Source organism: Pteronotus mesoamericanus, unplaced genomic scaffold (assembly GCF_021234165.1).
Source record: "Pteronotus mesoamericanus isolate MK-2021 breed Mesoamerican mustached bat unplaced genomic scaffold, CSHL_Meso_final contig_246, whole genome shotgun sequence".
NCBI lineage: Eukaryota > Metazoa > Chordata > Mammalia > Chiroptera > Mormoopidae > Pteronotus > Pteronotus mesoamericanus.
The window spans coordinates 1,897,173-1,919,951 of NW_026555104.1; the positions used below are offsets into that span (position 1 = coordinate 1,897,173).

The window sequence follows — 22,779 nt, forward strand, 5'->3', positions numbered from 1 at the left end:
AAAACAGGCTGTTGGCTAAAATATGTGTCACCACAAATACAGCCCTTCCCACTGGCCAGATCTTGGGAGGTGGAGGGAATGGACATTCCACCACCCAGCTGCCTCTTGTAGTTCTCATTAGAACTGCAGACAACGGGGCAAGTCCCTAGGGCCCCTTTTAATTTCCAGCCAGATTAATTGGCGCAATAGTAGCCGAAGTCCCTTCCTTTGTAGGAAATGCTTCTGCTATTGCGAATCTGGTACAGAAAAGAATCCACCCACCAAGGATCAGAATTAGCACAGGAATTATTTGTTAGATTTATTTCCCGGAAATAGCTTGTTTTTAAGGTTTCCCATGGCATCACGGCATGTGAGGAATGCCACCTGTGGGTGAGTGCAGGGGGGTCCCAGGACCTGACAAGGCTTCCTCAGAGGTGCATGGGGTGTGCAGAACACTCCAGTTTCTCTTGCACATGTTCTTCTACCAGGCTTCTTGCAAATATACATGTCACCTAAGTTTGTGTGCCATTGGATAGCAGCATTTGGCAAGAGATGTAACTCCCTTAAGCCAGCAGGGAAGCATGAAACTACTGGTCTGTTTGTAAAAGAAAATTTTGAAAAGAACTGCAATCCATCTAAAAATGTTACCACCTTCAGGAAGCCTTCCCTCATTCTCCCATTAAATGCTGTCTCCCCCTCTGCTTAAACTTAACAGCACTTTATTTCTTCTCCTCCTATGCAGCTATATCATGTACAATCTTATAATGTAGTTATTTGCATGCTTGGCTCATCCATGTGATACAAGAGAATGTATCGGGAGGGCAGAAATGAAACTGTCTTCATCTTTGTATCTTCACAGCATAAAGCCTTTAATAAATATTTAGTGACAGAATAGAATTTAAGGCTGAAAACCCTAAAAACTTTAAAAACCCATTTTAAAGACCACTAAGTTTTTATTTATAAAATTCCATATTTATAAAAGAAAACCAAGGTCTAGGAAGGTTTGCAGTGAACTGGGAGGGCAGGTCACCAAGTTGCCACTCCAGGACCCCTTTGGGCTCCCTCTGCTTAAGTCCAAACACCACTTTACAGCACCGACACTTTTTATAAATCTAACTTTACTCTGTCAGTTTAAGCATATAAGAATCTTTCGGGTATAACTGGGTCTGCTCACAAAATTGTCTGATTTCCTTGGTAAATGTAAAAGCATACTTTGAGAAAATAGATGGGCTAATTAAATTTCTTTCTAGATTTGTTTTAAATGTTTTGAGTTTTGTTATAAATGAAGCTTTGAAATGTTGAATTTTAAACAATTGAGCAGCCTTTCTTTATTCAGTCAGTTTTTATGACACCAAAAAGAACTCGAGAGCAGAGAATTCTCAAGACCATCGTCAAGAACAGAAAGCAATTTTGCTTTCTGGACATGCAGCCCTCCCTGGAGTCCAGCTTCATACCAGATAGTACTTTTGCTTTGTAGCAATTTGCTCAATAGGTTCTATTTTTGGTTCTTTATATAGTCAATGCTCTCAGCTTCTTCAAATGGCTTAGTTTTATGGTCATAGGCTTGATGCTGTACCCAGATCAGGAGGAGGCGTCCCTGCCTTTTAACCCCTTAATTTCATTTGTGCCTTATTCTGGGAGGCACCAGCTAACGTGTGACACCACCTGTATGGATGTCGGCCATCTCCCAGGTGACATACACTGATGACCGAGGAAGTTATTTTTAAGTCACCTGAATTCTGTGCAATTGTAGGGCTCAGATGTAAGTAGTGCAAAGTCCTACATGACAAATTTCTCCCCAGATAAGCTAGAACACTAGTGAAAATGTACAGGGGGGAAAAAAAAGTACAGCTAAACAAAAATGCAAACAAAAATGCAAGGGAAGCTTGTTAACTCCAAGTGCTTCAAGACTTGTAACGGGTCACTACCTTCCTTCCCCTTTCACTTTCTCAAACATCCACATGTCTAAAGCACAGAGTAAATGTGCCCAAGATAATGTTTAAATACTTGTTCAGCGTCTGTGTCATTTTATACATATCACATAAGAACTTGTCTCTCCCTACAACTTTACACATCAAAAGGCTGGGGTTGTGTGTGACTATGTACACATTACAGCTTTAAGAGCAGGACTGAGATTGGTACAGTTCTCTGAAAGGGCCACTTTGCAGCTTTTCTTAAGACACAGGGAGGAAAAAGTATGGAAGAAAATGATTTAATGTACTAATAATATACACACACATACACATACACACATGCATATGCACTGGAAGGACCCAAATAACCTGTTTTCCCTCTAGCAAGGTGGGCTTCATGAACAGACATGATTTAGGCTGAATGGAATTATTCTAAGAACAGGGAGGAGTTCCAGACTGAACAACCAAGAGGCCAGCAAGCTTAAATTTGAGATAGTGAAGGGAAGCCTCAGACAGGGCCGGCCCCTCGAACCCCCACCAGCCTTGCCCAGTCTGTCTCCTCACCCACCGTGGCCAGAGCAAAGTCATCGCCCCCACCCTGCAAAGCCAAGCAAGGCGATATTCCCTATCTACCTGTGCACCATGTCCTAGTTCCTGTCTTAACTAAGGGGGAGGTGGGGAAGACGAACTATTTCTACACATGGTCTGGTTTCGTCTTACTTCTCTGTTGTCACATAAAATCTGGGATGTGGGATGGGATGCTGGGGCTGCGCACCTGCAGGCACAAATTCTGCCCCCACTCAAGTGCCTTTCCAACACCAAATAGGAAGAGCCCTGCTTGTACCGTGAGCCACGCCCATCCCCTCTTGCCAGCTGGTGATTGCTGGCCCGAAAGATACAGCGCACCAGTGAATGAGTTAACATTTAATGTTAGGTTCTTCAAAAGTCTCTAATTTTCCTTTGCTACTTGGTGTGCACGGGGTTGCACTTGAAAGTCTCAGAAGTCTTCCTTGGCTTTTATCTCTAGATGTGGCAGTAGAGAATGTCTGGCACCACAATGCTAACCTGGAGGGGTGTGGGTGGGCTCAGAGACTGGCCTGATTTTCAAGGGGTCCTGTCATTGAACCCAGAAGCCCCTTCTCAAGGTGCCCCGCCCTTCGTCATCCATTCACAGAACTGCTCTTTGAGTCTTGAAGGTAATCTCTGTTCAAAACAATGTTTAATTCTTTTCCTATCTGATTAGGGTAATCTGGGTTCTGCTCTTTTGTTTTTCAGTGTTTTTCCTTTCCTTTCATCTGGGAGATGGCAGAGTAGGTACAGTGCTTGTAGACTTTACAAGGTTGGTCCTTCCCACCCGCAAGCGCTCGGAGTCTGCTGAGTTCAGTGAAGGTGTTATGTGTTATTAAGCCTCACGTAAACTGTGCATCTTAAGCATTCACCATGGTGTGGAAAAGAAACTTAATTGATGAATTTTATATTTTCAGGGGGAAAATGCTTGAGGTAGTTCTTTTCTCTTACATGATACAGGGTGGGGCAAAAGTAGGTTTACAGCTGTTCATTGGGAAAATAATAATAAACAACAATATAAGAGTAAACCCTGTGTTTCATGTACTTACAACTGTAAACCAACTTTTGCCCTCTATTTCTTTTTTCTGATCCTTCTGCTCTTTTAACAGGTCTTTTTCATGTCCTTTCGCGTTTCTGAATATCTGAACAGAACTCTCAATGATTCCCCCAGGAGGGCAGATCCCAACATGCTCCACTGAAGTAAAACCAGGCCAGGGGCCTCTCCCTCTCCCTTAGCGCCCTCCCAGCTCTTTAGCTCTTCATTTTAAACTTGCTGTAAAAGGGGATGAAACAAGAAAGTTCCTACCATCTCAGCTAAGCTCTGTGTAATGAAGCCTGCATGCTTTTCCAACTACCCCACGGACAGTTCATCTTGCACATTAATAAAATAATAAAATCGCTCTGCATAAAAGACAGAAGACACTTCTTGTGCTATGGCTGCAGAAAATCTAATCATAGGCCCCTTAACCCCAAGGACCAAAATTTCCTCCTTGGAAGAGAACACATAATTCTTTCTGAATCAGACAGTCAAGACTCACTGATTCTTTTTAAACATCTCGTGTACTTCTTTTTCTCTCATATTAAAAAAAAAGTTCATCTCCTATCTTTACTTTCAAGGATTTTAAAATGTGAGGCTCAGTACCTACAACAAGTCAATGCAAAATGAATAGGAACAGCCCTCAGCTGGATGTCAGAGCACAGCGGCGCCTCCCATCATGCTTCGCTCCAAGCACACTTTCACTAAAGCTTCCTGCCTGGCTCCGGGCTGCAGGAGTAAGGGGACCACAGAGCAATCATCCAAACAGCATATTTCTGAGTGTGAAAGAGGTCGCTAAAGATAATTAACAGGCATGAATTGATCTCTGGCAGGCATACGCCAAGACCTTCCCTTGTCAACAAGACTGCCCGGTGCACACTGGGATGTGTGGTACCTATCCAGGTATAAAATCAAAAGCTTACAGCAAATTTGTAACAGAATCACAGATGTGATCAGAGAGCTGGCCTATGGCTGCTTCAGGAAGTCATTAAATCAGCATCACGTTCCTGGATTTATTTCCTCCTACTTCTCTGCCCTTCCTCTCCCATCCAGTCTTCCAGAGTTCCTCCGAGCCCTCTCCTGGGTGCTAATCTTTTTTTTTTTTTTTTTTTTTTATTCTATACCCTTTGTCTAGGCAAGATGATGCTTTAAAAAAATCTTCATCTTCAGGACATACCCCACTTCTCACCTCCACTCCTACATTCATACACAACTGTCTTCCTGATGCCCAACTTCTCAGATGGAACATGTCCACATCAAACCCTTGGTCTGATTTACCCCATAGCCTCAAAGATGCTCTCCCTTTGGGCCAGAGCCCCGGAAGTCTTTCTCAACATCTCCATCTCCCTGGTCCCACAATGGCCAAATAGTACCGATTTGGTACCTCAGTGTACCGCGAGTGGGTTCACTCTGCCTATCCCTGTTGCCTCCACCTACTCCAAGCTCCCATCTTCTTGCCCTGGAGAGCAGGGGCCTCTGTGCTGGTTCTCCATCTGCTGATGTTCCCTGTCTTCACCTGTACATCTAGCCCGCCTTCTACCAGGCAACCACAGCCACCTTAATAAGATGCAAACAGAGTCACATCATTCCTAGGTTTAAACATTTCCCTGGATCCCCACTGCTCCTGAGACTTTTCAAAATGCTCAGCCAGATGTCTAATGCCCAGTCTGCTTGGGTTCATTCGTACCTGAGACTCTTCCTCACATCAGGGAGTTCTTTCCTGATCTGCTCTTTGTCAGCAAGAGTGTTCTAAGGGTCCCTTAGGCCCCAGCATGCACACATACACACAAACTCCCTTCTGCTGCCCATCTCCTGCTTATTCCTGAAGCTTGGTTTAAATGGCATTTCCTTGGGGAAGCCTCCTGGCCACCTACCTGCAGTAGGGCCCTCAGGTAAACGCACTCAGAGCACCTGCATCCTCTTTTAATTAATGATATTTTAATGCCTATCTTCCCCCATATTAAGAACTCAATATTTAACGAAAAGAATAAAGAGGTAGGAGGAGGAAGGAGCAGGAGGAAGGGGTCAGGCAAAAGCTGTTTACAGCCCTGTAGCTTGCACCCCCCTCCCCAATTCTTGATGGGGCAGATATGAGAGGAGACAGAAGAGAAATGAGCAAACCTCAAATGGAAGATGGAGTTGAGAATAACAATAACGAGCAAGGAGGTGAAAGGACCACCCATGATGCTCTTCATTTGTACCCATCTTTATCTCTAAAATGCCCCAAACGGAGAAAAGGAAGGGAGGTATGGAAAAAGGGGAGTGGATGATACCACATAACTTTCTTGTATGTATGCAAGGCCTCAACATTCACGGACTGGTCCACAAGGATATAAAACAAAATCATCTCACAGGTTCCTCTGGCTCCGACGTTGTGAGAGTCTTTGCGGGACAGAGGTGGCTCAGCGCTGGGCACCCACTCTACGCTGCCCCCGCCAGCATCTGAACCGAGACGCAGCATGTTCCTGCACGCTGAGGGTTCCCCAGCACGTTCCTTCATTATAAGTGTTAAAAAACACAAAGCTGAATTGCTCGGAGCTCCCTGTGAATATGCCGTCTTCTGGTAAGAAGAGGATTCACCCCTGGCCTCCACTGCAAACACCTCTGTGAAATCAGTTTCCCGATCGGAATGAATGCCGAAGGCAGAAATTGCTTGAAGCATGTAATTTAAGTATCAGTGACTAAAGTGATCAGGCAAAAGCAATTCAGAATAGAAATGCCCACTCTTCAGGCCTCCCCCACAAGAAATTTTTTTCAGTTAAAATACTACTTTTCATGGAAACAAACCATGTTTCTTTCTGCTCAACAGACAGGATGGGGAAAGTAGATTTACAGTTTTGAGTACATGAAACACACAGTTTATTCTCGTATTAGTATTTATTAATTATTGTATTATTTTCCACACCAATGACTGTAAACCTGCTTTTGCCCCAACCCTGTACTTTTGATATCGGTATTTCCCATGTCTCCTAAATCCCACTCTGCTTAGCTGATCTTGTTTCTCAGTGCACCAGAGCTGCAATACAGATGCTCCATAGAGACAGGCAGAATTACACGCAAATACACAAAATTATGTGTTCACCCATGGGCAACTTTGGAAATCATCTGCTCAGTGAAACAGATGTTAACTTATTTAAAGCAACAGGAGCATTTATAATACAGAATGAAAAGGCAGCAAGGATCTCATGAAGCACACTAGAAGTAGTTTGTTACAGTGCTCAGAAACAATGGCAGACCTATTAGTTAATAAACTGAAGCATGATTTATGTTGATTGTAAAATTTGTCAGCATTTTCAGAAAAGAACAGCATTGTGTTTGGGAAAGTTATTCTTATGCATTTGGTGGATTTAGTCCACGTAGCTGCCCAGAGCAAAAGACTGACATGGACCAGCCGACAAGAAACTCTCCTCTGATCCCTAGGTGGTCCAGACAGGGCTCAGAAGGACTACACATCTGTTCATTGGAACAAGCCAAATAGTACCAGACCGACTGGTAAGTGTTCTCCTCAATAGTGTAGGCCCAAATAATAGTTGTACAGGCATTAAAGAAAAAGTTAAACTCAGAAATCCACATTGACATCAAAAAACAGTTTCCAAACTACTTACATCAGTGTCGGGTCCCTTATCCGCACCCGGACAAGAAAAAGTAACAAATTCATGGCACCTCTTGTGAACCACAAAACAGCAAACTGATGGAGAGAACAGAAAGTCAAAATTAGAATAAACTAGATTTAGTAATACAAGTTTTGTTTTCCAAAAGGGCTACGTACTCTTAGGAGTCAGTTTAATTTCATTACAGAAGGTATCTTAAACAGCAATCAGAAGGCATTTCGTTCAAGACTCAGCAACATTTGGTATTGATTAGACCCTCAGATAACAGAAGCATAAAATGCTGGCACTAACAGGGTCCAAGGAGACCCAAACTGTAATTCCTTTTCTTTACAGTTAAAGGCAACAGGGCCAGAGATTGTAAGAGTTTCTCAAGATATAAACCAAGAATCAAAATTAAAAGTACTTTGCACTGTTCTATACCAGCACAATTATGCTCATATAAATGTTTATAAATGTTACACCCTGCAGGTGACATAAACTATAAAGAGTTTATAACTATAAGTAATTTATGGGTATCCCTAATTGTGGGTTACAGGAGTTCCTTAAGCAAACTTCCGAACTTGAGAAACTCATTAAGACACAAACCAAGCCTACGGAGAACAGCCATTTGAAATAAGAAAAGGCTGGGGAACACACTCACACCTTCTTGTTTCTGCCTCCTTGCCGTAACTGTATAATATGAGAGAGGAAGAGAGAGAGGAAAGGAGAGGAGAGGAGATGAGGAGGGTAATTGGGGGCGGCGGGGGGGGCGGGGGGGGAGAAACGGATGGATGAAGTCCAGAGGATGGAGATGTGTATATGCCAAGTCAGGAAAGTAGGGTAAGGGTTGTTTTTTTCCTTTCTAAATAGTTATCTTTTAAGGTGGTCATAATACAATGTCACTGTACAAGCACATTTTTTAAAAAAGAAAATGTAGGTTTGGCGTCAAGCAGGCAGAGTTGGACCGAGAAGGAAGCCACCCCTAGGAACATGACAATCGAAGATCCCTTAAAAGAAAACCCCTTTAGGAGCAGAGATGAGGGGTTCTTGCTCACTGCCTGCCACGCCTGCCCACCATGCACAGTCAGGCGGGGGAGCTGGGTGCAAACCACAGAGGAGAGCTCTCCAGACCCTCAGATTAGGGCCTCTGCACTGCGTTCCTGCTAAAAGCGCAGGCACTGCCGCCCGCCAAGGGCAGACAACGCGGCAGCGTGGAGAGGGCACCAGTGACTCTCCTCTGCCCCCCTCCCCAAGCACAGGGTCGGCTTTCATTCCCTGGAATTAGGAGAAGAAATCACTAAAGGGAAAGGCTCACAGGAGCCTTGCTGCTCCACCGCCCTCGTGTATGATGGATACGGTGTTTTGAAGGGAAAATAAACATTCTGATTCCCTACTTAATCGTTCAAACATGCCAGGTCTTTCCTTTTTTAAAAAAAAAAAAATCCATCTCTGCATTTATTAAGAAAACCTGCACTTATCAATTCCCTTTGGAAGGACAGTTTGTTTTTAATATCTGTCCTTTTCTATCCCCCCTTACCCATCCATGCAATTATGTGTCTCCGTAGCATTTCTATTATATGTCTCAAAAAAAAAAATCTTATATCCAATTTTATCCAAACAAGAACCAGGCCCTCAATGCATAGTATAATTTACAAGTCAGCAAAAAGCCCCAAAATGCTTTTTCCCAGCCTGCCTTGGAGCCCCTGGCCTTACATGAAAGTCTCAGATCCAGCAGGACCTGAATATCCAACATGGCGTGATGAGAAGGGCCATGTTTTTCCAGAGAACCATTTAGACATGAGCTACCTAAAGGATAAAGACCCTGCAGGCCTATTCAAAGACTGAAGATTCAGAACTGGTGGTCTTCAAAGGAAGATACGGACCATGCATATGCCTGGCTGGCTAAGGAGAGAAAACTGGGTTAGCCCTCCCCTCACCCCAGCCTCCAGGGAGGGGAGCTCCCCAAAACTGGCTGACTCCAGCCCTGGCCAAGAAAAGGCTGTCCCAGAAAACCAAGAAAGGGCCAGAGAGTCTAAAATCACTGATGGCTGGCCTTGACCTTTGGTTTCAAGTTCCAAACTAAATTGGGTAATGTGTATTTTGTAAGACAATATGATGCAAAGGTTTGAGAAGTCTTGCTAGTGTCATTGGAGAATGAGGAAAAGACTTCATTTGCATTGGGCTGACCTGGAGATTGGACAGCACAGGCTTTCCTCAGGCTGAAAAGTAGGAGCTGTTGTTTTTATCCTTTTTATTTTGGAGTTCTAAAAGTCTTCATCTCACCATGTTGTGGGGAGCAAGGGGAGTTGGGGAGAAGGTGAGGGAATAAGGTGGTACCTGTCACAGAGTACGCTTTTGAGAAAGAGTTGCCTGGCCTTGGCTAGGACAATTAGCAACATTAAGGCAGCAGCCACTCAGCTGGAAGACGTGCAGACATAAGTCATGATGGATTCCTTCTTTTCTGTGTTTGGTCCTAAAGCTGGACCGTTGACCCTTAAGAAGTCTTTGCTTAAGCAAGCACAGGCTGGCCAACGTACTCTGAGATGAAGCCTTGTGTTCAAAGACCTTGGGGCCGCTCTGCTTCTATAACCAACTGAGGGGCTTTAAAATAGGAAGCTGTCCTGCAGCTTAAAGTCACAAAGTAAATCTTCATTCAATTATTTTCTAAACACAAAATCGCTGTCCTCTAATCTTCCATGTGATATGCTTATGCTGCCCAGTAGTGATGGCTGACACATGAAATGCGCAAATCACACTAGGCAAACGACATGGGAGGACAAAAATAATAAAAACCACAGCTTTGACCTAATCGCACTTCTTAACATTACATGGCTTTAAAACTGAGACGACTCAGTCTACTGATCTGTATCACACACTAATCTTACTTATGGAGGTAAACGAAATGGAAATTAAGGAGAATTTTGGCCATCTGTCAAAGGTATGATTCGGGGATAGAATAATAGTCACCTATGTGTGACTCAAGAATTCATAAAAATTTAAAAAAAAATAGCAGATGTGTTGTGAAGTTGCCATGTTGATATTAATGGTGGTCCTCAGCCATGCTCACTAGTTTAAAGAGAACAAAGCTCAGCAAAGGGCAGGCTGACGGCCAAACACCCAGTGTGAGAGAAACACCACTCTCTTCTGACACTATACCTCCCCTCCCCCACGAATTTGATAAGAGCTCATTCAACTATAGTGAGTTTGGGCCCATTAGACACACCTGGGCGACCTGAGCCTGCTTTGTTTGTGTCAAATGTCGTCATCACACAAATAGATGACTTGGGCCTCTTGCTATTGAACAATGTTTCCTGGAGTGATCTTGGGCAAATGGTAAGCCTGGGGACATTTTCCACACTCCATTCATGCACAGAGCTTTACTAGGGCAAACCAATGCTACATATTAAGGAATCGGCTACAGCTAAGAGATTCCTGCTCCTGGACTCAAATTCCTCCTTTGGACCGCCACCCACACTGGTCACACACCCATCAAGAAGCAGCTATGGTTGCAACATGAGACAGAACTCAAAGGTGATTGATCACCACTTTACACCCATCAGGCAGTCTGTTAAGAGAAAAGAAAAAACACCTGGCGATGGTAAGGGTGAGGAGAAATTGGAGCCCTTGAACATTACTGTTGAGAATGTAGAAAGGTACAGTTGCTGTGGGAAAGAGTATGGCTGTATCTCAAAAAATTAAACACAGAACTACCACGTTGGGACCTGACAATTTCCCTGAGACAACTGGTCACTTAATCTGTCTGTAAAATGGGTCAGCCTGATGTATACTTGACAATGGATGCCATGTTCATTGAGGGGAAGAACTGCATACTTATTATCATTTTCCACTTTCTTTAAAAAAATAATCTCCTTTCACTGTTAAGGCTCAAATCTGTATTATTTAAAACTCAGGTCATAATCATGTCCCCCACTCACGTGCCCTTGGTTTCAGTTACCTACAGGCAACCAAGTTCTGAAAATATTAAATGAAAAATTCCAAAAATGAACAATGTATAACTCTTCAATTGTGCTCTGTTCCGAGTTCGCATGATGAAATCTCGTGTTGTCCCGCGGAATCCTGCTCAGACGCGAGCCATCCCTTTGTCCAGCTGTAGAGGCTCCCTGCCCAGTGGTCACGTAGGGGCCATCTGGGTTATCAGATCAATTGTCAGGGTATTGCCGTGCTTGTGTTCAAGTCACCTTTATTCTACTTAATAATGGCCCAAAGTGCTGGCAATTCAGATGTGCCAAAGAGAAGCCACACAGTGCTTACTTTAAGTGAGAAGAGGAAAGTTCTTGACTTTATAAGGCATTATCATCTCATGCCACCATGAGAAGAAGGATGAGTACAGTACAATAAGATATTTTGAGAGAGGCCACATTCACATAACTTTTATTAGAATATATTGTTATCATTGGTCTTTATTAATTATAATATCTTCCTATGTCTAATGTACAAATGAAACTTTATCATAGGTATTTGTGCACAGGAAAAAAACAAATTGTATATATGTAGGGTTCAGTATTATCCAAGGTTTTAGGTATTCCCTGGGCATCTAGGAACACACCCCTTGTAAATATATGGAGACTACTATATGCATAAAAATTCCCTGTTATCCAAAATTAATGGGATCAAGGTCATTATGTGACAAATCCTAAATCCAAGAAAGAATCTACTAAATGTAATAGTTGATTTTTGTTTAGAAGAGAAGACTGGTAGTTGAGCTTCCAAGAGTTCCTTTTAAAATGCATAAGTGGTTGCCATCATGTGAGATGGTTTTAATTAAATTTTGCTTAGCTGGAAGGGATTAATGAAAGGTAACGTCACATCAGAATACAATGAGAATGAAAACCTCTAAGGCAATTGAACCGCTTACAGCTTTGTAGAGAAAGTAATGAAAAATGGAGCTTATGTTATATTTGCATGTTAAAATTATTGGTTTCAGATGTGTAACTGTGATTCTTCTTGTGGGATACACGTTACAGTTGTATAAAAACAAATCAAATCGATGCATTTTATCACCTAATATAAGGTGTGTTGTTCTTCAGACAGCACTCTGACTCTGCCTCTGGGCACTGGGGTACCTACTTCCATTAAATTCTTCCCTAAACCCCGGTGTTCCCACTCTGACCACACACCCCTTGCCTCCCCTTCCCTGGGAGAATCATCATTAATCTTTTCTCAACTTCCTTTCCTCTAATGTCACCATGTCTGACTGATGCCTCCTTTCTGAATTCCTCTCTGGATGGATGTGACATATGCTTTGAAGAAAGAGCTGAGGGATTAAGTATGAGGTATGAAGGGAAGGAGAGTCAAGGGTGGCCCCCAGGTTATTAGTCAGAGCAACTGCGTGGTGGTGTCACCATCATGGTAACAAGAGGGGAGCCTTAAGGTAAGGCTGATGGCACAGAAGACTAAGGGAGGGGGAGGGGGAAGAGGGGGGCAAAGTGAGGGGAGAGAGAGAAACCAGAACTCCGCACTGGCATGGCACTCAGCTCCAGACTTTTCAGTTATGTGAACTGTCGAATACCCTTTAAAAATGTCATTTTCTTTACATATACACACAACTTCATATGTGTGACATAAGTTAATAGCCCTGAACACACAAGATCATATCACACATGCATTTTATTGTATATGCAAGTTTGACCTGCCTTTTCTGTACTTGCAACAGAAAGAACCCTAAATGATAAAGGGAGAACAGCAGGGTGTGGGAAATGAAGGGAAGAGACCAGGAGGTAAGAAAGAATTAACTTGGTCTGGGGGCTCGCAGTCTGGGTAAACTGTCCACAGGAGTTAAACAGGCTGGAGGAGGAGAAACTGTTCTTTGCGTTGTGTGAACTGGGGTTTCAGTGTTAGACAAGTTGAGTATATGTGCTGGTGAATCTCCCAGATAACTGTGTCAGACAAGCAAGTAGGACATCAAGGGTCTAAAGACAGCTGGGGGCTGCAGACCAGGTTTTGCAGGCATCCACGTGATTGACAGCTGAAGGCAACATGGTGAATGAGGACTACAAGGAGCAGGTGGGGAGTCCCAGCGGCACCGACATTTGTGGCTGACAGTGGAAAGATGGAGGTGGCTTGGGAGGTGAGAGAGTCAGGAGAGAGCTGGGGCCTGGGGCTGAGGGAAGAAAGAGTTTTAAGATAAGCTTTGATGATCACCAGCACGTGATCGCCCCAAAGTCACACACCTGGAAGAATGGAGCCAACACCAACAGAAAATTGCTGAAAAGTCTCCTTTCTTTTACTCAGTTTAATTTATTCCCATACTCTTCAACCCAGAATGAAACGAAACAGACTTCTGATACCAACTGCCAATACACAGTAATAAAGAGTAATGCACAGTAACTATAGTATAAAGGCCTGTTTTATGGAAACAACAACAAAGAAGTCCCTTAACGTTTATAACAAATCACACCAACGTGTTTGAAGAAAAATCCTAAGGTCTGATTTTTAAGCTCAGATCCTGCAGTGTTTTTGTGCTGATTTCAAAGTCACCTGAAGAATCCACCTTTCTCTTTACATCCCTAAGGGCATAAAGCCATTGTGACTTGGCAATATGAGCTCCATGTGAGAACACCTAAACCCCATATGCACTTTGGGTTTGTGCAGTTTGACCCTAAAAAAATATATATTGCACACCTTCAACAGAAGACTTTGTCAAGCTCATAATACCAGACTTCCCTCTGCAATACATTTTTTTAAAGACTACTTTTTTTTTTTTTTTTTTTTTTTACAGCAGTTTGAGTCATAGCAAAATTTCGTGGAAGGCACAGAGACTTCCCGTGTATTCTCCCTGGCCCCACACGGGCACTGTCCCCCGCGGTCAGCGCCCTCCCACAGCGGTGCATTTGTTACCACCGATGAAGCTACCTGACACACGGTAATCACTCAAAGTCCACCATTTTCACCACTCTCACTGCATTATTCTTATGTCTTATTTTTCAGCCTGCAGTGACTGGAACTGGGGTTTGTGAAGGACTTACAAGGCATAGGAGGTTGAACTGGGCTCTAGAACTGCACTTTGCTTTCTTCCCCCTCAGCCCCTGGTCTAAACCACCCCACTCTAGTGGAACAGGGCTTGTTCTAGTGGAACTGATGGGCCCGCTCCCATCTAAGGACACCGGCCTGCCTACAGTATGAACACTGGTGACCGTTTGCTTCTCTTCCTGCAAACTACATGCCACTTGTTACAGGGAGCACCCCGAAGCTTTCAAGAATGGCAGGCAAAGAAACTGCAGCTCCAGGATTCTGGGAGGATGGAAGGTAGTAATAACACCATGGAAATGTGCTTCAGCATTCGCTCAGTGCAAACGAAGGTGAACCCTACGGTGCAGATGAGACCTCTGGCTTAGCACTTCTTTCCACCTAGCCCACAGCGAGGACGAGGCAGGATAAATCTATTTCTTACCAGGGCTGTAGAAATGACCCTACTGGAAGTAGGGTCCAGTCATGCTGTAGAAATGCCAGCTGGGACAGCGTGTCGCAGGAACTGTTCTGGAGGCTGCACGCAGCAACATAACTAACAGAGGACGTCTTTTCTTCTTTCTCCTGTCTCTGGAACTAAATGTGTGTGTGTGCTTTCCTGAGTGCACCTACGCACCTTTCTGGGGAAGGCTTCTGGAGAACGTCATTCCCTTTCTTATTCATTCAATTATTCAGCAAATATTTATTGAGCACCTATCATACACCTGTGCTCATACATGAGGGTACACGGGTGGCCCTGACCAGACACCATACCTGCCCTTAGGGAGCTCAGGGTCTGGTTAAGGAGAAAATCATATAAAGGACTAGGTGTCTCTCACATCTTCCCTCTCCCTACTCCTCTCCCCTCCAACCTCCCCACCTCCCACTATTTTTCTCCTTTAATTAGTTATGTAAAAACCAGGGTATATTTTATAATGTAATTGAATAGTTTTACCTTTCTTTTAATGTTAATAGCGACAAAGTATAGTATGCTATATTTATGGCTCTTAAAAATAAATTATATAAATGAAATTACACAATGTTTGCAATTTGCTTTGAGAGACTCAGCAAGAAAAAAGGCAGAAAGAGGATGGATGAAATAAGATTGGTAAGTCAACAGTTATTGAAGCTGCAAGATGGGTATATGGTCTTTATGATTAACTATAGTTATTACCTGTCCTCACTACTTCTGCAGATATTTGGGAATGTACACAATAAAAAGCTAAAAGATAAATAACTTCGATGGGTTTTGACAAATGCAGTCTAACTCCTTTTCTCCCTCTATTGTCAAAGGCCATTGAGAACTTATTTCAATATTGACAAAGAGTTGGTCAGAAAAACCAGAGCAGAGACTTGAAACTAAGTTTCTTTTATATCTAGAGAAATACCACGGTTCTTTCCTTTGGTAGAACTTCCAGTCATGCAACAGCTGTCTTTCTAACTAGCCTCTGAGGCCCACTCAGTGTAAGTTGCTATTATTTCCACCTATCTCTCCCATCCAGAACTGCCAAATGAAAATGTTGTCTGATCATTTCAGGTATTAGCCATACTGTTACAGGTTGAGTTGTGTCCCCCAAATCCATATGTTGAAGTCCTAACGCCAGTGCCTGAGAGTATGACATTATTTGGAAGTAGGGTCACTGCAGATGTAGTTAATCTGAGGTCATAGGATGGACCTCTAATCCAGGAATGACTGGTGTCCTTATAACAAGGGGGAATTTGGATGAAGTCACCCAAGAAAAATGTCCTGTGAAGGCGGAAATCATGGTGATGTTTCCACAAGCCAAGGGATGTCACTGATTGCCTGCAAACCCCCAGACTAGGGAACAGCCAGGGAACAGACCCTCTGTCACTGCAGTCACCTCGACCCCAGACATCCAACCGTCAGACCTGTGAGACAATAAACTTCTGTTGTTTAAGCCTTTCAAGGGGTGGTGCTGTGTTATGGCAGCCCTAGCAAATTTATATATATATATATATATATATATATCTCCAAGGCAGTTTCTAGAAATTAAATGATTCAATTAATGTAAATTTTAATTAGAGGTGTCTGTATTTACGTGTGGTGTCAAGAAAATAGCAACACTGCTTCACGAATGGAACCCAGGTTACTAAGAGAAGGTAAAAGTCTAAAATGTCCAGGTAAAGCTTTGTACATCAATCAGCTTCAGATTTCAACTAAGCCATATGAATCGGAGCAGGTAGTAAGAGCTTCAAGGCATCCTTCCCCAACAGCTCCATGGGACAGCACTCTGAGTCCATAAAACTGACCCGACTCACCAACGAAGACTGAGGGTGCCACTAAATCCAAAGCAGCAATGAGCAATAACAAGTTCATAAATTAAGGTTCTGTTCACCCTTCCAAAGGGGAAAATAAGGGGCCACAAAGATTATGGGTGACTAAGCAAAAAATTATTTAAACCTAAACTGAGGGTATGAGATGTAAATTGTGAAATTCAAATATATCTGGGGCATTTGTATAGATTCATTTGATTATTACTATAAATGAGTTTAATAAAGTCCAAACTCTTAAAAGGTTCAATATAGAAGTGTAATTAGAAGCCCCAAATTAAAATCATTGGCTTTTTTAAAAAAAATATAGCATGTTTAATACACTAGCTGGTATTTGCAATCAAACTCATAACAATGGCCATGTTTGTACAATGCTTGCTGCTTATATGAAGTACTGTCTCCGTCTTTAGTGGTGAGAAAACATAGATTCCCATACTAGTATAAAATCACCCAGAAAACAAACACTTGTAATCCTCAGGAGGACATCACCCCAGAGAAGTTACCTTTAGCATTCACCTTCATAAAGGATAGTACTAATTTAAAAGGCAGTACACATCACTGAAGGTCTGATGATAATAGAATCAGATGAGACTTCAGAAAGAACCTACTATAGTGGTTTTCAAACTGGAAGCCTTTTGGGGTCGGAGGGGGCAGGGAATGGTACGTGAGTAAGAAGGTCATGACTCTTCTCTGCCACTATTCTTTTCTTGTTTAATCCTAGGCTACAGTTTTATTCTTAAATCAAAGTTTTGATATCCTAGCAGCCTCACGAACAGTCAACATCCTTAGCACATATTCATTCAGTAAACAAACCATTTGGCTAAAAGCTGAAGGTCAAGGGCAAAGCAAAGAATTGTGTCACTCTTTACACAAATACCTATGAAGCTCCCAGTATAAAGCCAGGAAGGCTGGCAGACCTGTGAGGACTTTGGGTTTAATAAAGCACAATCCTTTTGAGGTACCTGCTTAGTAAAGATGGTGGAAGCCACCTAAGAGACGGTGGACATCCTGAATGCAGGGTCTAGGAAGACAGTGTGCTTGAGTGGTGAGATGAGAAATGAGCAAAAGAGGAGAGGCAAGCAGACAGCCAGAACCGGGAGCATTTCAAAAAGGAAGAAGTTTTCAATAATGTCACTCACAAGAAATCAGGAAGAAGGTGTTTGAGGCAAGTTAAGTCTGTCAGGACTGCAGGGTCATTGCCGTACACAGGCCATGGTTTTGGTAGGGGTAAAAACAGAGAAACAAAATGCAGGGATTAGCAAGAAATCAGGTAGTAAAGAAACAGAGGCAATGGATAGGAATCATTCAGTTCAGTTAAATTCTGGTCAACAAATATTTACAGAGCAACCGTCATATCCCAGATATGGCAGTAGGCCCCAGTGATGGTCAAGATCAAAAAGGTTCAGGTCCCTCCACAAGCTTCAGGTCTAGTTTGGAAAACTTCAAGATCATAAAGGAAGTAGAGTCAATTCTTCCTACAGACTGGGAGTGCCTAGGGACCAGCTCTTATCTCGGCCTCAAGTTCACCGAAGACTTGTTGGGAGAAATGATGATCTGGGCCAGGCTGGAAAAGGACAAAAAGTCAAGGGACTTTTCCCCACAAAGTTAGGGCAGTCATGTGACAGTCTGCAGTAACATCTATGTAAAATTATGAAAGTAGGCATGGCCCCCTCATGCAAACTATAAGAAAGGTGGTAGGTCAGAGGAAAATCAAGCACTGATGGAAAGAAATGCGATTCATATCAACCAAGAACATACTACTTTTGGTCAAGGTTCACAGAAGGAAATTATGAAGTTGCTCTAAATATTATAGTAAACACGCTCAATTTAGAATGTAGTGCTGTTTATTATTATTGTTGTTGTTGTTGTTGTTTTTGGTCACATAATTGCAAAGCTCCTGTGGATAAGTGAGGGGAAAAGCGTTTCACACATAATGTCCTGGTTTGGTTTGATTTCAGTGTCAGGACTGAAAGGAGGATGTTAACATTTAGTTACAAATGCAAGACATAATAAAAAGAAACAGGGTACAGTGTTATTTCTGAAATTAGGGAGCAACCACGAAGCAAGGGTAATTTTTAGTTCTTAGAGATAAATGCATGCAAAGTTTCCACAAATAAAATGCGTTCATTTTCTTGAGATTACATTGAACTTATGTGATAAAATCTGTCCACATTATTATGTAAATTTTTACCCATGTAGCATTTCCTTCTGTTTATCTTGTAGAACAATTCAAAAGAAGCCATAATACACTAATTACCTCCCTTTTATCAAATATGTTGGGAACTAATAAACCATCAGGGATGTGGAACACAACATAATGACAAAGCAATGAGGCCAAAAATTTCCAAAAAGGAAATCTGAAGTGTCCAAGGGATTCCAATGCCCACGGGTAACAGCGGTGAGCAACTAGGGAAAGACTTCACACAAAAGAACCCGGGAAGTTTTCATACAAATAAGGACATGAAGCACAGAGAGCAGCAGGGAAGCAATGAAAAAAAAATTAACCTTACAAAACAAATAATGTTACACTTCCAAAAAGCTTTCCAGAGCTATAAGGCAAAGTGAATTTTTTTAAAAATATGAATTGTTATTCAGAATTTTAAGACCAAATTGCTTTTTAATCTACACTTTCACACATGCTTCAAAAACCTTTCATTTGACAATCATCATGTAGAGCTATTTACTGATTTTAAAAGATGTATATGTGTTCTTTTTGTCTATCTGATTAGTTTTGTTTTTTTCCCATGGGGAAGAGTTTGCTAAGGATATAGACCATAGTGGTAAATGGATTGTGCCTAGCATGGTGTTTAAGATTTAATTTTATTTTTCTTTCCTTTTGTTCACATCTACTTTCTAATTTTTTCAACCACTAATGTATTCACTAAAAATATAACTTTAATGATGATGTTCATAGTAACAAGCTGTAAGATCCTGAAGTGATTTCTGAATCATCATCATAAAAAAAATAGTCTTCGAGCATATTTAAAACTAACTTTGTTTTGTTATACTATAAGTCCACCAGGTATTTAGTACAAGTCTATGACTCTTGCTGTTGGGTGCTCAGCCATGGGGTTTTATACGGAATCTAGAAAAAAGAATTCAGAAATGCTTGAGGACAGTAACTGAGAAAAGAACAGAGCAAAAAAAAAAAAAAAGGCAAAAAATGTAATGTATCTAATTGCTGTCTGCTTAAAAACCTGGTTTTGCATACTAGCAATTCCACACTTAACAATTAATTCAAAGAAAATGATCAGAGACATGCATAAAAATGTGGTACAAAGAATGTTTATAACAGCATTATATATAATGTCAAAAAACTGGAAGGAAACAGAGTCCAACAATGGAAACTAGGTTACCAGGTATCCATCTGATATAATACTATGCAAGCCATAAAAACTGTTGTAAAAGTATACTTACTGATGCAAGTAAATGTCTAAGATACATCACTGCATAGAAAGAAAGAAAGCTGGCTACAAAGGAGCATGGTGTACATTTTAAAATGCATGTGTAAGGCCATACGTCAAAATGGTAACTGTAACTAACTGCATTTTGTGGGCGGAGATTACTGTCACAGCTATTTTCAAAAATTCAAAACATGACCCTCAAAACGAATACAAAATAAAGATGTTGAAACTATTCAACTTATTAATGAGGAAACCATTAAGTTGTTAAAGCTGGTTGGTTCAGACAAGAACTAGAGTCCACCAAGAAGGGGACTGTGAAAAAGGTCTGCTGAGTCAGAACAGGGAGGGTCTGATAACAGCTTTTCCCGGGGGGATGAAAATGTTCTAAGGACTGTGTTGATAGGTGCACAACGCTGACTCACAATGCAATATACAGCTCACGGATCATAAAATTGTACACTAGAAACGTATATGACCCTATTAACCAATGTCACGCCAATCAATTTAATAAAAAAGTCAAAAACAAACACAAAGAGTACCACATCCTGAGTCATTACATAACCCTTCGATGGCCTTGTTAAGGCACGGCCGCGAATAACACGGACAGGTTATGCTGCTCACCGTTATGCTTTCTTCCTCAACTTAAAATCATTTTCCTCAACCTTGTAATGATATATTTTTATTCCTTTTGAGATGTCTTCCCTACGTTTCCTGGACGAAGCATGGATCCGTGAAGCGGTCCTGCCCGCGGCTGTCGGAGGCGCGCTCTCAGGTGGTTCCTGAGCAGCGACGGCGGAGGGGGGGCGGGGCGGGGGAGCAGAGCCCCGAGCCCTCATCACCCCCCCACCCCCGGCCCCGCCCATGATCCTGGGCACGCTCACTTCAGCACTTCAGCACCTCAGTGGTCTCTAACTCTGCAAGGGAAACTGACCCCACCGACCCCGCGGGGCTGTAACGGGCCGGGCAGGGCGGTAAGGTTACGTGTCAGCCCAGACCCGAGTCACCGCAGGCACTCCGCGAGTCGTTCTTTGTCCCTTCGTCCTCCCTGAAGTGAAAATTTATTTTAAAAAATACAGTTCGTTTTTGAGGGGTTTCAAAATAATTTGGAACTAGTGACTAGACTGAGGAAAGAGAAAAATGAGGTAATTTCAAATGAGGAAAATATAAGGAAAGACCGAAACGGGTGACAAGGAAATCGGTGAGTAGAACACAAAGTGAGCCAGGGCCTCAGGCAACGCCAGCCTCCACAGGCCAATGAGAAGGTAGTTCCTCCTATTCCTTCCTATGAGAGAGAGAGAGAGAGAGAAAACACAGCCGGGAACCCAAACAGCCACCTCTCTGACGGAGGTAACCCAAGGCCAGGTGTTGGCAGAGCCTCAGTCCAGGCCCTCCGGGCCCCCCAGCCCAGGCCTCCCCGACATCAGGCCTGTCAGGAAGCGGAGCCAGGACAAGGGGAGGAGGTGCCGCGGTGAGAGAGGCACAGGCCCCACAGTGATAGGCTAGCAAGGCTTGGGCCCGCCCCATCCTCAACCGGGACAGCCGAAGGCTCCAGAAGTGCGATCGTGTCAGCCTCAGGAGGTCGGCTGCCAAGCGAGTCAGAAGCAGCGGCCTCTTCCAGTCCAGGCGCGCTGGGGAACTGGGGGAGATTAAACAAGGACGCACCGCAGCAGCAGGGAGCGTTCCTCAATGCCATGCAGTCCTTCAAATCCTCATCGAGAACAGCCAAACTCCTTTATTCCACAACTCAAGTCCTCGGACATTAATATCTGCGACGTACAAATATCTGTCTCTGTGAAGGAAACGTCTGACAAGGAGACGAGAGAAATGCATTCATTTCAGACGTGCACATAGAGGGAGACTGCCTTATGAGAGGGGAAGGCTGTTAACAGGCTTTACCTCCTAGACTTGGGTAAACCCACAGAAGGCAAGTTTCCCAACTGAGCAAAAAATGGGAAACCGGGAAAATCAGTACATGTCCTAGCTGATCAAATTAGACACCCAAAGAAAATTCCAAAGCTAGACCAGGCTGATTCCACAAACCAGACACTATCAAGATGACACTGAATAATTCAAATTCCCACATCTGGCTTCCAAATCAAACACACACAGAATGAGAAAGAGATAGATCAACCTCCATACAGATGAAAAGACTGAGGCATTTTAATTGATACCATGAACCATGTGGTATGGCTGCCAAAACAACTTCCAGGAGAAGAGGCTGCACTAACAGATGTATATCATCTAGCCTTGAGGAAGGAGGTGAGAAATCCACATAACTCTTGGTTCTTCCTGAGACATGGTTCAGGGTGCCGAGGGCTTTCGTTACTGTGGTTGCAGTCTCTCTTTGGTTTAGGATGTCTAAATACAAGCAAGGTGGTGAGACTTGGAATCACCTCCTAAAACGAGGGGGAGGGGTCTGTCTGAAAGGGAAGACTCAGCCTGCAGCTGAGCTCTGTGCAAATACTTGAATGTCTGGTATTTGCAGGGAGGATTAAGTTTGCTCTGCTTGTCCCAAAAGGATGGAAACTCTATAGGACTAAAGGCAGTTACAGGGTATCAGATTTCAGCTAATATAAGAGGGGATGACGTAAGGGCTGTCTGAAAATGAAGGTGGCTTGCAGGAAGTCACCAGAGCATGGAAAACTGCTCTTTGTGAATACTGAGGAAAATGCTCAGTTACTCTATGTGACCCAGATTACACATGAAGTTTACAGTTTGTATATCCACCTGGAAACGCTAAAACAACCGAACTCAACGAGAGCAACTAACTGCAGCAATCCTATTTATAAAAGTTTTGCTTACTATTAATAGTGTCTTTAAGTTGAAAGAAATGAACTTCTGGTACAATAAAACCCATCTAAAGGAGACTTCAGGAAAAACAGCTTTACTTTCGGGGTTGGGACAAAGCCTTCAGCACGTTTTAAAGCTAAAGGTGGAAGGTGGATCTGGAAGCTGCAAGCCCGGTCCCTTTGCATCTGATTTACTACAGCCTTTAAATGCGCAGCATAGCCTGCCACCACACTGCCACCCTC

At 42.9% G+C, this 22,779-nt stretch overlaps 1 protein-coding gene across 1 annotated transcript in view; it reads right to left on the minus strand.

Moving 5' to 3' along the window:
- The window catches only part of PRKCA (protein kinase C alpha), a 546,763-nt gene that overhangs the window by 392,357 nt on the left and 131,627 nt on the right, over window positions 1-22,779 (minus strand). Inside the window, exon 3 of the mRNA XM_054573066.1 lies at window positions 7,101-7,183. Coding sequence (XP_054429041.1) covers window positions 7,101-7,183 — 83 coding nt within the window. The remainder of the gene's footprint in view (window positions 1-7,100; window positions 7,184-22,779) is intronic.